Here is a 16,571-nt window from a genome sequence, read left to right on the forward strand (position 1 = left end):
TAGAAGTGTCTAGTATTGGAGGGGAGACTTTCCTCTTGAACCAATGAGTTGGGCCTGTGCAAAATACAAGGGCCTGTTCCTATCCACGCCCTATCCTCCTACAACCCTAGGGTTGAAGAATGAATTTGGCTTGAACAGTATGTCAACCATAGATAGGTGCATCGTGCGGGAAACCACACCAATGGAAAAAGACAAGACATGTCGACCCTGACACCCCCAACGAGATTAAGCATTTAAGGACCTGTGCCAACAATAGAATGGGGAGCACAGACAACCCTCCATCCTTTGACGCTGAACATGAAGAGCGACAACTTTGATCATCTACCGTCAAAGCTCTGCCTAGGGAGCTACACCGTATTAATAGCGCCACCTAGGTCCTGTATCGCATTAAAGGCCCTGACTAAGAGCTACTGTAAAGGATGACGTGAGCCCCTTGACATGGGGTACAAAATGCTTCCCAGAGACCATGTATAAAGGTCGACCCTTAGGTATGAATAATGCTCTCTGATTTCGGTGATGCTCCATCCATTACTACACACATGAAGAAACTAACTTAAGTATTGGAGGTTATTCGGACCACATTGAGTCCATTTTCTCCCTTATGTTTGCAGGTGCAGACCTTAACTTGAGTTGCTAGAACCTTGTCCAGACATACGAAACACGATCTTAACAAGGATAAATCTTTCTTGTAGCATTTCTCCATCTAACCTCATAGTTCTGGCCAGTATGCATGGGCTCTCTATGTATCATCTAATGGTGAGCCAAGAGTAGTGAAGGAGGCAAAAGCCGATCTCATGATCGGTAAAACCAAAAGGCATATAAAAATATTCTCAAAAGGGGGACTAAATCCCAATTATCCAATTCTCAAAAGCCGGGACTCCGACGTACATATTACATGGATTGGAAAGCAAGCCCATTATTGTAGATATCATGATAATATAATTAACCTCATTGCTCATGTTTATTCTATCGACAGCCCACAAAATACATGGATACCCCCCCCAACTTCATTGTCTTCAACCAAACCCAATGGGCCCAATTCATATCCCTACATCCTACTTTATCAACTTTATTCTGTGAAAATCGAATCAGAGTGGGCCAGAATTTCCGCGCCCATTGAAAGATAAAAAACAACAGCAGGAGGATTGTTACTTCTACTCTACTCTCTCACATGTTTGGTCTCGTGATTTCAAACTATTTTTCAGTCGCAAAAAGTTTCCGCAAATTTCCTCGAACCCCTCTCTCCTGGCCCCCCTCTCCCTCCCCGAATGACCTGTCGCAGAACACGGCAGTTTCGTCAGGCTCTCTCAGCTCAGTTTGGATCAGATCAAATGATATGATGAAAAATGCAAAACTACCCACGATCGGACCGTCCATTTTCTTATCACAGCACAATCTTAAACTCCCGGTTCCACCTGACCATGCTTTCCCCCCAACGCAATATCTCTTTCACACAAATGCCACCTCTCTTGCCTCTGCTCTGCAGCACTACATCAACTCGGATAACCCCTCCCCTGGCCGAAAGATACATTCCCATATTCTTAAAACTGGGTTCAAGACCAATACAAATATCTCCATCAAACTCCTTATTTTGCACTTGAAATGTCGCTGCCTGAAATATGCACGCCAAGCGTTCGAGGAATTACCTCAAACAACGCTTTCTGCTTATAATTATATGATCGGTGGATATATCAAACATGGAAAAGTTGAAGAATCACTTGGTTTAGTTCGTAGACTGGTTTTTTCTGGTGAAAAACCTGATGGGTTTACTTTTTCTATGCTTTTAAAGGCATCTACTTGTGCTTGTCATGTGCCTTTGCCGTGTAGTTTAGGAAGATTAGTGCATGCTCAGATACTGAAATCTGCTATTGAGCCGGATGATGTTCTTTATACAGCGCTTGTTGACTCCTATGTTAAGAATGGGAAGGTTGCTTACGCTAGGACTGTGTTCGATATGATGCTGGGAAGGAATGTAATATGCTCAACATCGATGATTTCAGGGTACATGAGTCAAGGTTCTATTGAGGACGCTGAAGATATATTCAGGAAGACGGTGGAAAAAGACGTGGTGGTATACAATGCGATGATTGAAGGTTACAGCAAATCGATTGAATATGCTAGCAGGTCGCTTGAGGTTTATATTGGCATGCAACGGTTGAGCTTTTGGCCTAATATCTCTACATTTGCTAGTGTGATCGGGGCTTGTTCTGTGTTGACAGCATTTGAAACTGGCCAACAAGTTCAAAGTCAACTGATGAAGACTGAATTTTTCTCTGACATTAAGTTGGCAAGTGCTGTCATAGACATGTATTCTAAATGTGGAAAAATTGTGGACGCACGAAGAGTTTTTGACCACATGACAGAAAAGAATGTATATTCATGGACTTCCATGATTGATGGATACGGGAAGAATGGATATCCTGATGAAGCACTTGACCTCTTTAGCAAGATGCAAAAGGAATACCACATTGAACCCAACTACGTTACATTCCTTGGTGCTCTATCTGCTTGTGGACATGCTGGGCTAGTTGATAAAGGCCGGGAGATCTTTGAAAGCATGGAGAGAGATTACTCGATGAAACCAAAGATGGAGCATTATGCTTGCATGGTTGATCTCTTAGGCCGTGCCGGGAGTTTAAAGAAAGCATGGGAGTTTGTAATAGGGATGCCTGAAAAGCCCAATTCTGATGTTTGGGCTGCTCTGCTTAGTTCGTGTAGGCTGCATGGTGATGTTGAGATGGCAAACATAGCTGCCAACGAACTTTTTAACTTGAATGTTGATGGTCGGCCTGGGGCATATGTTGCACTATCCAATACATTGGCAGCTGCCGGGAAATGGGACAGTGTTAGTGAACTTAGGGAGATAATGAAGTTCAAAGGGATATCCAAAGATACTGGCTGGAGTTGGGTTGGGACTGATAGTGCTTTATAAGCTTTCAGATTCACATGACGTAAACCATAGTCCATTTATTTTCAGGTCTCCTTTTGCTTTGACGATATTGTTTATATGGGAAACGATATCATTCAATATGCTTTTGAACGATTGGGTGAACATGTAATTTATGCTTTTGGATTCTTTGATCAAGAATGGACATATAATTGTTCACAAGATAACCACTAGCGTGCAGATAGCAAGGTTTGTGATGTTCGCTCTAGAAAGATTCAGGAAAAGACCAAAAGGGCTCGCTTCAACTGTTGTCTGCGGTGAGTTGGTGGCTAGATTCATCCACCTTTCTGCAAGGTTGGATAATTCAGAACCTCAAGTTTATAAACGCAGTAGTGGAAAGTGGGAGGGGGCTCAGAGCCAGGCTTCGAAGCTTCTTAGGTATTGAACTTGATGGACAAAATTGAGGCAAGATTTTTGAGGCTTATGTACCGAAATAATTGTTACAATATATTCAGTCTCGGCTGTCATTGGATGATGAAATTGGGAAATTTTAGAAGAACCAAGGCAGCGAAACCCAGTTTTCTTGTCGCTCGTGGCATATGGACTATGGAAAATGTCTTAAAATTTGGTAGAGAATAGAAGCGCTGAACTCGAAGGCAAAGCAGTTCTACAGCAAGTTGCTCATTTTTATGTGAGGGCGATATCTGTTCAAGTTGAAGAATATTTTGGACCCAGTGGTAGACTGGTAAGTACTCTTAAACCGTTTCCATTAGGCGTTCAAAGTAGCAGCTTTTGACCCTCAACACTTGAGAATGAGCATATGCTCGATAGTTATCCAATAAACCTGAAGGGGCAGTTTGTTTGCATATCATTGCTTCGTAGAGCATCCAAAGCATGTTGATTCTGTGATTGTCTGTTCAAAAAATGAAGCGGTGACAATTTTCTTACACAGCATTTTGAGGATTTTGTGACTTCTAGTGTCATGACCAATTAATAATAGCCCAAGAGGGGAAATTTTCACGAATAAATGATATAGTTTTCCATCAGAAAGGGATGTAGATAAACAAATAAAATCGTTCTTTCTTCAAACAAGAGACATTTTAAAACATGATTGAGAGTTGGGGAAATATTAGTTAAAAGAAAGCACTGAAAAGACATTCCACGAAGGGAGCTTCAGGAATGGTTCGATGATGACGTGGGAATTTGTTGTTGGTAGTTCACCCGTTTCTTTCGAAAATCATGACCCAAACTTTGTTTAAACGGCAGCATAGTACGTGTTCATTTCGTCTTTTTTATCGACCTGCACTAGTACTCGTGTTCTCCGTCAACGATATTTTGCATTGTATTTACTGCTTCTTGAAGCTGTGAGAACGAAAGATCTTGAAAAGAAAAACCCAAAAAGCAACGAAGAAGAAGAAGAAAGAAGAAGAAAAAAGGAAGAAGCTAATTATGTGCTGCTGCTGCTGTGAGGATTGTGAATGCAGGCCTCTGGGCTTTCTGCTTGGCCTGCCCTTCGCTTTCCTCGCCCTCCTCATCTCCCTTGTTGGAATCCTCGTCTGGATCGTCGGGTTAGTCTCTCTCACTCACTCACTCACTCATAGAGACTTGTTAGAAGATTGATGTTGACTTGCATATGCCCATGCTGCTTGTGCGTGACACTGATCGTTGAGTTTGCACTAATGTTAATCAAGGCTCCTGTTCTGGTCATGGAATGGTTCACATCTAAGATCCCCTGTTAAAATTGTAGGTAATCTGAATAGAATATCCACTATCCAAATGTTGATTGATATTTGATTATCTTCCTGATAGACTTGTAACTTGACACGTCTTGGGGAAATAGATTTTGTCTCTGCTCTGATGAACAACATATATCTCATTGTGGTGAGATTCTGTAATTTTCTGCCAAATTGAATCATTCGATTCGAAAAGTAGCAAGTATAATAATAAATATTTATGTGAGATTCATATTGTCTCAAAATTTCATATGAACGATGTTAAATGTTATAGGATTTGGATTAGACCATCTTATTTGGACACAGAATTCGAGAAAAATCTTGATTTTTCCATGCGATTATAGTGGTCAATAATCAATCTTGTGATTATTATCAGTAGTGTACTGGACCATTTCGAGAATTTATGTATGATGCATTTTCATTTTAAGAGTGGTTTGGATTCAGAGATGAGTAGAAATGGGTTGAGATGATTTATAAATAGTAGAATAAAAATTGAATTATTTATTATATTTTATGTGAAAATTTGAAAAAATTGTAATGATAAGATGAGATGAGATGAGTTAAGGTAGGTTTTGAATACAAACGAGATCTATATATTACCGTTTTAATTATTATACAAATTGTTCTTTAGAAAAGAAAAGGTTGATTTCATCATAAGCCGATTTTTTAAATAAAAAATTTGGATTTGAATTTCCAACTTAAAAGAGGAGGAGGAGGAGGTTAATTTCAAAGATCTTTTACGAAAATTGTTCTCTCAATCAAAGATATTTTACAACGATTTATTTATCCTTTTGATTTATGGCATTGTTTTGTCCCAAAACTCTCTCCATTCGGCATACGTCTCTTTTAATCAGTTTCATTATCTTGACTGAAGTTTTTTTGTTTATGACAATGAATAATACCAACAAGTCTATTATGTTTATCTTTGGAGCTCCACGTATATTGTTGGAGTCTCTTACGTTTATCCTTGGAGCTCCACGTGTATTCTCCGACAAAGAATCATGTCCCACCTCAATAAGAAGTAAGGAAAAGACCTTTTTAAGCGAGTTGGGTCATTAAATTATGCACCGATACTTACCTGTAAAATATTCGTTTAAATAAATGATACGAATTAAAAATAGAAATAATTTTTATTGATCTTCTTTTTCTCTTAAAATCTTTTATTTTTATTTTTTTAATAAAAAAATCATGTCAACGTCGATATGCGATTTGATGTGCTAAACTTCTTATATGCTCAATAAATAATACTTGTAACAGTAACATAATATTACTGAGATTACATTTATGTAGTTTTAAGGTGAGAAATAATTTTTATAAATTTTAAATAAATAAATTTTGCATAATTTTTTATAAAAAAATAAATTTCATATTAAAAAATTATAAAAAACTATTATCTATCTGTCTTTTATTTTTTTATAAAGAGTTTACGTAGAATTTTCTATTTTAAATTCGTACATGATATTATTTTTTAAAAATTATAAATTAAGTTGATATTTATAGGAGATGAAACTACGGTTTCGTTTGGATATAAAAACGGTTTCATCTCATCTTATCTCCTCATTATAATTTTTTTAAATTTTTACACAAAATATAATAAATAATTTAATTTTTTCAAATATTAAAACAATAATAATGTTGATGTCGTGTTTCGCAGCCTGAACAGTTCCACAAAGCCCAAGCTCCTTGGTGCCTACAATTAAGAAGAACTAAAGGCTCCTGTGGCTTCCGTGGTCACTCCGATACCTAAGTCAGTGGATAGTTCTCTAGTAAGGGAGAAAGAAATATAGAGCAAAGTAGAATAATTATACAGCTTGAATCGAGAGTCTCCCGTAGGAGGGTTATCCCTTATTTATACCTGATTTGGGCCTTTCCATTGAGGGAGATCGTGGCGTATGAGACGCCAGGCTTGCCACCACTCATTCTCTGTCGTCTTAGTGGGTGTCAGTCTGCGGCCTAGCGGGAGATTGTGCCATGCCTGTCGTCCTACGTCTGTTTGGTCGCCACTTCTCTTTCATGCGAGGAGGTGTCAGATCATGTGCGAGCTGTCATTGGCTCGTGGGATGCTCCGTTGCGCGTCGGATTTCCTGACACTGGCCTGGGTTGGCTCGTGCCTTGGATCTGTGACTCTGGGACCGGGTGCATGCCGATGGTGTGCTCGTCCAGCCTAGTGATTAGACTTGTTAATTCGCCGACCCTCGAAGCGTTCCTCTCGATCCTCCTGGGCCTTGAGTCGACAGGTCAATCTTGATTCGGCTTGCACTCACTTCCCGATCCTCTCGTCCTGGGTTCCCAATTCCCTCCGAAGTATAATTTCGTATCTCGGGCCCTCCTGCACGGTGTTGTGCACTCGGTCTTCAATTCTGTAGCCCTGAATTTTTAGCTCCCCTACTCTAGCCTGGGCTTTGTGGTTGGGCTTTTCTAGGCTCAGACCCTTCTGGAGTGGGCCTCCCCTCACAAATAATATTAAAAAATAATATTTTATTTAATTTTTAATTTTTATCTAAAATCATCTCATTTCATTTAATTATTCAAAATGAGCCAACGAGCTAGATGTCAAAACCAGAGACAACCCACCTTGCATTATTTCAATCTTTTGGTCCATCCCTCCAATTGATTACTAAACCCAATGTCAATAAAATATACGTAGATTTGTCGGTGTGCCTCACCACACTAATAAGATACATATTATTTTATTCAATAGTCCATTACCAAAGGAATAGTCCATGGTTTCGAACAACTGAACTTTTCAAAAACTAAAGCCAACACTGTTTTAGACTTGTCTAAAGTAATTAAACCCACAGAAAACAGTTCAAAACAACTATCGGTTTCTTATCATGTCCAAAAATGGTATACGATTATAATATTTTATGACTTATCTTTTTGTGTTACATGTCTAACCTGTTTAATAAATTACTCCTACTTATTCGAATTTGAAATCATTTTTTTAATTTTCTTTGTGGTTAATATTTTATAAGCATGAATTATATTACATTACTCAAACTTAAAGAGTATATCTAACTATTCATGATTCATCTCATCTAAACTGTATAATCAAAAGAGGCCTAAAACTCATAAAAAAAATAAAATAAAAACAGAATAACAAGTCAAATTGAGTCCCAATAAATGACACGATATGGTAAGTATATATTGAGTTATTGTTACAAAGAACATGATACGATTATTAATCGACACAAATCAATGCGTTTATTCATCACATGTAATCAAATCCATACAACTTGACTATAATGTTCGAATACCAAACTTTAATCTTATAATCTACGGTCGGATTGGTAGTTCGCGTCAAAGAAATTAACCAATCACCTAAGGGAACGAAGAAAAACTGATTATTCTCGATGTCCTACCTTTCGACGGTAGGCTGTAGCCGTTTTCATCTCCCAAAGTCCGCCAATGGTTTCCTAAAAGCTACTCTTTTTACTTCACTGTGCGGCACCCATTTTCCCAGATCAACCTATATAAGATCACGATCAAAACTCAAAAGCCGTCAGAAACCCAAAAACCTGATTAATATCAAAAGGTTAATTTAGTTTCATGGAAACTGCAATTTCAATCGGGTCAGCTGCGGCTCCCGCGCCTGTCAGCCCAGCTGCCCCAGTCGGAACGCTGGGATGTCACCTGGCCCGGCGGCTCGTGCAGATCGGCGTCAGGGATGTGTTCTCCGTGCCCGGGGACTTCAACCTGACACTTCTGGATCACTTGGTCGACGAGCCTGGGCTTAACCTGATCGGCTGCTGCAACGAGCTCAATGCCGGGTACGCCGCTGACGGGTACGCGCGCTCCAAGGGCGTTGGCGCGTGCGTGGTCACCTTCACAGTCGGGGGGCTCAGCGTTATTAACGCTATCGCCGGCGCTTATAGTGAGAACTTGCCGGTGATTTGTATAGTTGGTGGGCCCAACTCCAATGATTACGGGACTAACCGGATCCTCCATCACACAATCGGGTTGCCCGATTTCTCTCAAGAGCTCAGGTGCTTTCAGACAGTCACTTGTGCTCAGGTAACTCGGAAGGAAAGAAACATAGTTTATATAGCGTTATATGTGTCTCATTAATTTCATGCTTTATTTTTGGAAGCTTTGATCATCCTATGCAAGTTTATAATTGATTGGTAATGTACGCAGGCAGTGGTGAATAACTTGGATGATGCGCACGAGCTGATCGACACGGCAATCTCGACTGCCTTGAAAGAAAGCAAGCCGGTTTATATTAGTATCGGTTGTAATTTGCCGGGTATTTTTCATCCTACTTTCGCTAGGGAGCCGGTGCCCTTCTTTATACTACCGAAGTAAGGAATTTTCTCTCACTAATCGATTTTGGGTTTTAGAATGTGTATGAATTTGATTTGCCTTTCTTGAATTTTTCAACCAATATATGGTTCGTTTAGAACTTATGGGTTCCTATAATTAACGATATGTTTTACGACTTGGTTCACGCATTTGACAAGTGTGTTTCTTTCTTTGGTTAGTACGTTGTTTGATAAATGCGACGGTAAGGTGCAGACAACGGGTGAAGATTATGCTAGGCAACGTCAATAATGTTGATAAAAATGTAAAGTTGATACACTTGAAGTAGGCAGTAAATAGCTAGATGGTTATAGAGAAGAGAAAGGATCTTGCTTGCTTGTTGAGGTTTCTCTATAAACTTTGCTTATTTTGGTTTGAGCAGTTGATATTTGACTCCCTATCTATGAAAAAAAAAAATGTGAACAATATGATGGCATAAGTTTTTGGCTGATAAAGAACAGAATTTTTGGATTGATACATCCTGAAGACATTCTCATTCATCCATTTGGGATGTTTATCTGTAGTGGTGCTCTACGTCACTTTTAATACATGCATGGGAAATGATGTACTCAGATCCAAAAAATGTCATCTTGTTGCCCGATGTTTCCGATTTTTGATGCAACTATAAATTCTGCAGTTTTTTCAGCGCACATCTTGTTTTTAGTGGTAGAGATGGAACTTTTGGTTACTTTAAATCATTGGATCCTAGTCTTTTTAGTAATTTTAGTGAATTGACTCACGTGACCACTCTTTTCATGCAGGGTTAGTAATCAACAAGGATTAGAAGCTGCGGTGGAAGCGACGGCTGAGTTTTTGAATAAAGCTGTGAAGCCTGTCATTGTGGGTGGGCCCAAGTTAAGGTTTGGGCAGGCTCAAAAGGCCTTCGTAGAGCTTGCAGATGCCAGTGGGTATCCAATAGCTGTCATGCCCTCAGCCAAGGGGTTAGTTCCGGAGCACCACCCGCACTTCATTGGGACTTATTGGGGTGCTGTCAGCACCAGCTTCGTTGGGGAGATTGTGGAGTCTGCCGATGCCTATGTTTTTGTTGGCCCCATCTTTAATGATTACAGCTCTGTTGGTTACTCCTTGCTGATCAAGAAGGAGAAAGCAATAATGGTGCATCCTAATCGTGTGACTATAGCCAATGGTCCCTCTTATGGCTGGGTTTTCATGGCCGATTTCTTAAGTGCATTGGCCAAAAAGCTAAAGGGAAACAGTACAGCTCTTGAGAATTACCGCCGGATCTTTGTGCCACCAGGCATCCCTCTAAGATGTGAGAAAGATGAGCCTCTAAGGGTCAATGTTCTCTTCAAGCACATTCAGGTAAGACCCAAGAATCGCTATGTAAAACGAAACTTTTTATTCTGAGAGGTCGTTGAGGTTTATGTAAGACATACTCCTTTAAACTACTATGTTGTTTCTTCTCGTCTAACATCCAGTACGGTTGGCGTAGCATATTCCATCTATTGGTTTAGTAAACTTGCCCGTCATAGTTCATCAATTTTTTCATGCCACTGGGATTGTAAGATTGTGTCCCAGTCCTTCAAATGGTAACCATTTTTTCATGTCTCCTTTTTCTGGACCATCCTCCTAGAAAAATTGTTAGGTCTTTATTGTGAAATTTTTGGTTGTTAATTTGAGCTCCAAACTTTAAATATCTTAGTAATACACAATTTCTTCTTCCTGTGTCTTTTTTCATGTCATAAGTAATCAAATATTCTATTTGATTTAAACAGGAGATGTTAGGTGGAGACACTGCCGTAATTGCTGAGACTGGAGACTCATGGTTCAATTGCCAGAAGCTTCGCCTCCCTGAGAACTGTGGGTAAGCCAGGCTCTTCTTTAAGCTCCCTTTATACTTGAATATGAGATTATCAGTCAGCAGGGTGCCATTTTTTTAATATCGATTGGATTTAGGTATGAATTCCAGATGCAATATGGATCTATTGGCTGGTCAGTTGGTGCCACTCTTGGATATGCTCAGGCTGCCAAAGATAAGCGTGTGATTGCTTGTATTGGTGATGGTAGTTTTCAGGTTAGTGATAATTATGATAGAAACTTTTATAGCACGTTTGTGCTGGTGGTAGGGATAGCAACGGGACTGGTAAGCCTATTTCCTGTCCCTGTCCCTGTCCCTGTCCCCTCCAAGCAAAACCTTTCCTGTCCCTGCTTTGGGGATTTGTGGGGATCCCTGACTTGGTCCTGATGACAGATTGCTAAACCGTGCCATGGAATTTCTATGTTTTGGATTATAGATTACAGAGCATGGATTGACAAATGTTCCGTTTTATTCAGGTTACAGCTCAGGATATTTCAACCATGATTCGATGCGGACAAAGGACCATCATATTCCTAATCAATAATGGTGGTTATACAATTGAAGTTGAGATTCATGATGGCCCATACAATGTGATTAAGAACTGGGACTACACTGGCCTTGTTGATGCCATCCACAATGGCGAGGGCAAATGCTGGACTGCCAAGGTTATCATCATTCATGAGATAGACTTCTGATTCTTATATTATAATTAAGAGGATATGAGCTCAATGATTTATCATTTTACTACACATGCATTCCCCTTCCTCAGCTTGGTCATTGCAACACAATTCTCTGTTTGTGATTAACTTCCAAAATTTATCCTTTTATCTAACATTATTAAGCATTGCTTAGTCTGTAATTTAATTTGTTTTCTTCGTATCCATTTCATTCTTACTGTTATATGCTTTCTTTCAAGTGATTCCGTTATTTTAAAAATACAGGTAAAAACAGAGAATGAACTGGTAGAAGCCATTGCAACAGCAACAGGAGCACAAAAGGATTCTTTATGTTTCATTGAAGTATTTGTGCACAAGGATGACACCAGCAAAGAGCTGCTGGAGTGGGGATCCCGAGTTGCTGCTGCTAACGGCCGCCCTCCAAATCCTCAATAAGAGATTGGTGTTGGAAAATTTCTTTCCGCAGGTTTGGAATTTATCTCGAGTTCTAATCCAGGGACATGTAGCAGAACTACAAATAAGAGAAAACAGGCTTGCTTAGTTTGGAAGAGATTTCTATTGTTGTTGCATCCTGCTTTTTGTTGTAAAAGAGGCGAGTGTTTATCGCTGTATATTAGTATCAAACCATTTTGGAGCTATGAAACTAATCTTGCCTCTCGTTCATCCTACCCACCTGGCTAGCTACATGATGTATTAATAAAAACTAACTGTTAATGTCTTAATTTTCACAACAGACCGGAAGGGAGGAAAAAATCATCTCCAGCCCACGAGATGATTCGGGTTTCGATACAGTGTTCTTCTTGTTTATTCATAAAATACGTAATAAATAAGCTAAATAAAAATAAATATATAAAGACATAGGAATTTACGTGATTCGGCATAATGCATACATTCACAAGTTGTTTGCGGGCAAAATTCACTATGATATGTGAGTTTACAATCTCTCATGGCCTCGCACATCGCTCAATACAATGAAGGAATTTAGGGGAGATCATTTGGAGTCGTTATTGTTATGTGTGGTGGAGTTTAGCGTATGAAGTTTTTATGGAGATATTTTGTGCAGAGAGCTTGTGGAGAGTCTATCAGATTTGTGGGGGATCTCTTTATATATATATAGAGGTTTATTTCCTTGGAGTGATTGAGTCCAACTTACTTTGTGAAGTATTTTCCTTTTAGAAGTCTGAATCTCTTTCCTTTTAGAAATCTATGTGTCTTTCCTCTTAGGAGTCTGAGTCAATTTGTCCTATCTCTTCATGGTTTTATATTTTAGTTTGATTTTTGGCCTTATCTTGAGACTAAATTATAGGCTACTGATTTGACCCCTACGCCTGCGATTCTTGAGGGTGATTTGCTGGACAATAAGGTCCTGAAAATTTTCAAGTCAATAATCTGCAAAATAAATTTTGAATATTGACCCTTGGTTTCCTGTTCGGTCCCTGGTTTTATGTTTGTTTTGTGCTAAGCAGTGAAGAGCTCAACTTGAAGAGATAGGCGGGAGATACTCGAGTGCATTAGGTGAGCGTGGAGCTCTGCTTTGGCAGAAGGTGTACTCGACCACATTAGGTGAGCATGGAGCTCAATTTTAAGTTTGTTTATTTGTGGGGATGTTTGCCTAATAGATTGTTTATTGTTAGCGAATAGTGCATATTTTCATGATTAGTTTTTTTGTGTGTATTTTTGTGATCGTTTTTGCTTTTGTTGGTAGTAGTAAATTTTTTGCCCCTTTGGTGTAAATTGTTGTTGGTGTTCTCATTTTGTTGTTTGTTGATAGTAACCCATGCTTAAGTGGTCAGAAAGCCCGTCAACTCTCTAGGTCCACATTAGGCAATTGTCGAGCTCGTCGACTCGTTCATGAAAGAAACCAGCACGATGCAGTTGTGGAGCTCGGTGGCTCATTCCCGAAGGTAACCCGCTAGCGGCAGTTGTGGCGCAAGCATAAACACTCGGTATTTGCTGGAGAAGATGATGTGCTTGTATTGCTGTCCATGTGAGAGAGGTTGGGCAGTCTAGAGAGTTGCCCGCCTGTTAGGCGCCTAGGAAGTCGGGCAGTCTTTGACCTTTCCTTGTTGTTGGCTCATCACGAGGGAGGTTGGACAATAGGATAACTTGTCCCACCTATTACTCTGGGCGATGTGTGAGTAGGGTTTGGCGGTCCTTGATCTTTCCATTTTTTCATGGACACCATGAGTCTTTTGACTCGTCATTAATGTTTAAGGGTCGTGTGGTCTGTTAATCTCTACTCCATTTTTCTTTGGCACCACGAGTCTTTGTACTTATTATTGGTGTTTAAGGGTTGCGTGATCTTTTGACCTCCGCACCCTTTTCCTTGGCACCGTGAGTCTTTGTACTCGTTATTGGTGTTTGAAGAGATGCTCGACTGCACTGTTGTGGCGAGAGGTTGAGTTCGACCGCCCTGAGAGGTTTTCATCAAAAACTAAATATGTTAGTGTAATACAAATTACAAGTTTGAATTTGTAAACCTGAGTTATTTTGCTAGAGTGCGGTGAAGGTTGGTGACACACGGGCAATGCCCGTGGGTGACCATGCTTTAGCATTATTGAAGGTCCGGGATGCCCGGAATACCGAGCGGTCTAACTGTTAATGACAAATTGAGATGCCCGAATGATGCTTGAGATGGTGTAGTCGGTATTACGTTTCATACGAGCGATTTCCCATAAAGTATATTCCCGAAGTGTGTAGCCACTCAGATTCTTGTGGAACCTCGAGGAGTTGCGGTGGAGAAAATCTCTAAAAGACAAAATTGTTAATAAAAATTAAAATAGCGAGTTTGAAAGAGAAACCAAGACGATTTAGCTGATGCTTTGCTTGTATGAATCGGGACTCATGGTTGAGCCTAGATGCCAAATCAATTAAAGTGCATTATTTTTGTCTCCATGTTCCTGTTTATTTGCTCTGAAATGAAATTATTTGATCTATAAATTTTATGTGCCCTTGTGATGGCTGGGTCCATCGCCTTTTACATACTCCATCAGATGCTCTTTCTTGCCACGATCAGTTGCTCGCCAAAATCAATTGTCCACTATGTTGGGTTGTTCGCCACAACTTGGTGTGGTGTTGTCGGGGATGAAGTTGCATGGCACTATACAACAGGTTGTGGCAACCTCCGACGGTGACAGGAGATGCCGGTGTTGGTTGTGTCATTGGCCACAACCGGATTCACAAGCCACTGCCACAACCGGTTTCACAAGCTCAAGGTTGTCACGGGGGTACAAAAATGCGCTGCCAAGAAACAGTCAGAAGGAGCCTTTGTGACTGAGAACTTCCTTGTCGATGACAGAAACCACCGTCGAAGGTGCAAGCGTTGTGCCCTCTGTCAACCTTGCGACGCTCTGTGGGGCGTACGATTGAGCTAAGCTTCACGGCAGGAGGCATACTCGCAGCGGTGGAGAGGCGTTGAGCAGCTCTTGTGTCGAATGTTGGTGGTGGGGGCGAGGTACGACGGCAAACAAAGCCCATGTAGTCGGGGACTTGTCCGACGACAGAAAGCTCCGACGAGCTAGGTGGCAGCCGGTGGCTAGATCTTTGGGGCACACAAGAATGTGTATCCTTTGCTCGAGGTGCAGTGTCCGATGTGTTTGGCTTTCGGCATCAAAGAACTACCCTGTCGGCAGAAATCGCAAGCGATGCAGTTGTTGGTGGTGGCTTCGATAGCTCATGGATGTCTATGTGTGTGCCTCCAGCAACTCGTTGGTCTCTGCTCGCCCTGTGCAAGGCGTGCATACGCACTGCTAAGGTGAGCGACCGGTGGAAGGCTCTGTCGTCGGGACATCTCCGCCATACGGGGTGGTTAGAGCCAGACCCCATCACTCTATGGGGGTGGTGGCTATAACTTGTGCGATTTGCACAAGGAAAAGAAAGAAAAAAACTAGGTGCATGCCTTGCACCTATTATGCACGCTGTGCATGGCATTCAGAGTGCGTCTGTCACGTGCACAGTACATGCCTTGCACTCTGCCAATTTAATCTCCCTCTCCCTTTTTTTTCTGTAATATCACGTGTGGCCTGCAATCATAGTGCATGTCTGCTGCACACATTTCCCTTCTTTTTCTTTCTTGTTGTAGAAAACTATTAATGAAATAAAAAATAAAAAGAAAATAGTTGATTTGATAGGGAAAACTTATCTAGCTCTTGAATGCAATCTTGTGAGCTGAGGAATTCTCATACACCCATTTCCGGGGTTAAAAATAAATCGATTCCACAGACGGCGCTAATTGTTAATGCCTTAATTTGCACAACAGATCGAAATGGAGGAAAAAATCGTCCCAACTCACGAGATGATTCGGGCTTTGATACGGTGTTCTTCTTGTTCATCCATAAAATACATAATAAATAAGCTAAATAATAATAAATATAGAGTGACACGGAAATTTATGTGGTTCGTTCATAGATTGTTTAGGGGCAAAATCCATTATGATATGTGAGTTTACAATCTCTCATTGCCTCACATATCGCTCAATACAATTGAAAAATTTATGGGAGATCCTTTGGAGTCGCAATGTGTGGTGGAGTTTGGCGTATGAAGCTTCTATGGAGATATTTTGTATAGAGAGCTTGTGGAGAGTCTGACAAATTTGTGAGAGATCTTCTCATATATATAGAGGTCTATTTTTTTGGAGTGATTGAATCCAACTTGTATTGTGAATTTTTTTCTTTTAAAAGTTTGAGTCTCTTTCTTTTTAGGAGTTTGTATTTTTTCTCTTAAGAGTTTGAGTCAACTTGTCCTATTTTTTCATAGTTTTATCTCTTAGTTTGATTTTTAACTTTATCTCGAAGCTAATTACAGGCCGTTGATTTGACCCCTACACTAGCAAATCTCATTGTTTCTTTTGAGAGCATTTTACAGCTGATGTTGTTAATTAGAGTGATTTAACTGAAAGATGTCTCGTGTAAGGCTTGCTTGACTACGATTAACGCTCATGACGACAGTCGCACTAAACCACACCATCCCACATCTCTGAAACAGTTAATACTCTCAATTTTTCAAAGAAAAAAGTATGTCTAATTTTAAAGAAATAGAAATTCCTCGTCATAAAACCTCATAAAACCTAAAAATAGTTAATATTCCATTTGCAACAATATAATTTTAAGGCCAGTACCCTCTTTTTGCAAAGCTCTAACAGTCATCCTTAATTGGTT

At 40.2% G+C, this 16,571-nt stretch overlaps 3 protein-coding genes across 3 annotated transcripts; all 3 read left to right on the forward strand.

Annotated features, from left to right (window-relative positions):
• Positions 1-1,149: 1,149 nt before the first annotated feature.
• LOC121267618 (pentatricopeptide repeat-containing protein At1g28690, mitochondrial) lies at positions 1,150-3,915 on the forward strand. The gene has a single exon (XM_041171575.1). It carries the CDS (start codon positions 1,172-1,174, stop codon positions 2,930-2,932), a length of 1,761 nt encoding a protein of 586 aa, XP_041027509.1. The 5' UTR covers positions 1,150-1,171; the 3' UTR covers positions 2,933-3,915.
• A 421-nt stretch (positions 3,916-4,336) lies between these two features.
• LOC121267619 (signaling peptide TAXIMIN 1-like) lies at positions 4,337-4,724 on the forward strand. The gene is made up of 2 exons (XM_041171576.1): positions 4,337-4,455; positions 4,503-4,724. Exons 1-2 carry the CDS (start codon positions 4,337-4,339, stop codon positions 4,624-4,626), a joined length of 243 nt encoding a protein of 80 aa, XP_041027510.1. The 3' UTR covers positions 4,627-4,724.
• A 3,193-nt stretch (positions 4,725-7,917) lies between these two features.
• On the forward strand, positions 7,918-12,062 carry LOC121267620 (pyruvate decarboxylase 1). Its single transcript, XM_041171577.1, has 7 exons — positions 7,918-8,634; positions 8,758-8,921; positions 9,681-10,242; positions 10,656-10,744; positions 10,837-10,954; positions 11,215-11,403; positions 11,680-12,062. The coding sequence occupies exons 1-7, from the start codon at positions 8,170-8,172 to the stop codon at positions 11,848-11,850; spliced, it is 1,758 nt and encodes a 585-aa protein (XP_041027511.1). The 5' UTR covers positions 7,918-8,169; the 3' UTR covers positions 11,851-12,062.
• The last annotated feature ends 4,509 nt before the right edge of the window (positions 12,063-16,571 follow it).

Source organism: Juglans microcarpa x Juglans regia, chromosome 5S, assembly GCF_004785595.1.
Source record: "Juglans microcarpa x Juglans regia isolate MS1-56 chromosome 5S, Jm3101_v1.0, whole genome shotgun sequence".
NCBI classification, from domain to species: Eukaryota; Viridiplantae; Streptophyta; class Magnoliopsida; order Fagales; family Juglandaceae; genus Juglans; species Juglans microcarpa x Juglans regia.

What these genes read in the sequence shown, in the direction of transcription:
- LOC121267618 (XM_041171575.1), top strand. Translation starts at nt 1,172, where the DNA reads ATGTTTGGTCTCGTGATTTCAAACTATTTTTCAGTCGCAAAAAGTTTC.
- LOC121267619 (XM_041171576.1), top strand. Translation starts at nt 4,337, where the DNA reads ATGTGCTGCTGCTGCTGTGAGGATTGTGAATGCAGGCCTCTGGGCTTT. An exon ending in ATCCTCGTCTGGATCGTCGG is followed by an intron (nt 4,456 to 4,502) that starts GTTAGTCTCTCT and finishes ACTTGTTAGAAG; the next exon opens with ATTGATGTTGACTTGCATAT.
- LOC121267620 (XM_041171577.1), top strand. Translation starts at nt 8,170, where the DNA reads ATGGAAACTGCAATTTCAATCGGGTCAGCTGCGGCTCCCGCGCCTGTC. An exon ending in TTCTCTTCAAGCACATTCAG is followed by an intron (nt 10,243 to 10,655) that starts GTAAGACCCAAG and finishes TGATTTAAACAG; the next exon opens with GAGATGTTAGGTGGAGACAC. An exon ending in TTGGTGATGGTAGTTTTCAG is followed by an intron (nt 10,955 to 11,214) that starts GTTAGTGATAAT and finishes CGTTTTATTCAG; the next exon opens with GTTACAGCTCAGGATATTTC.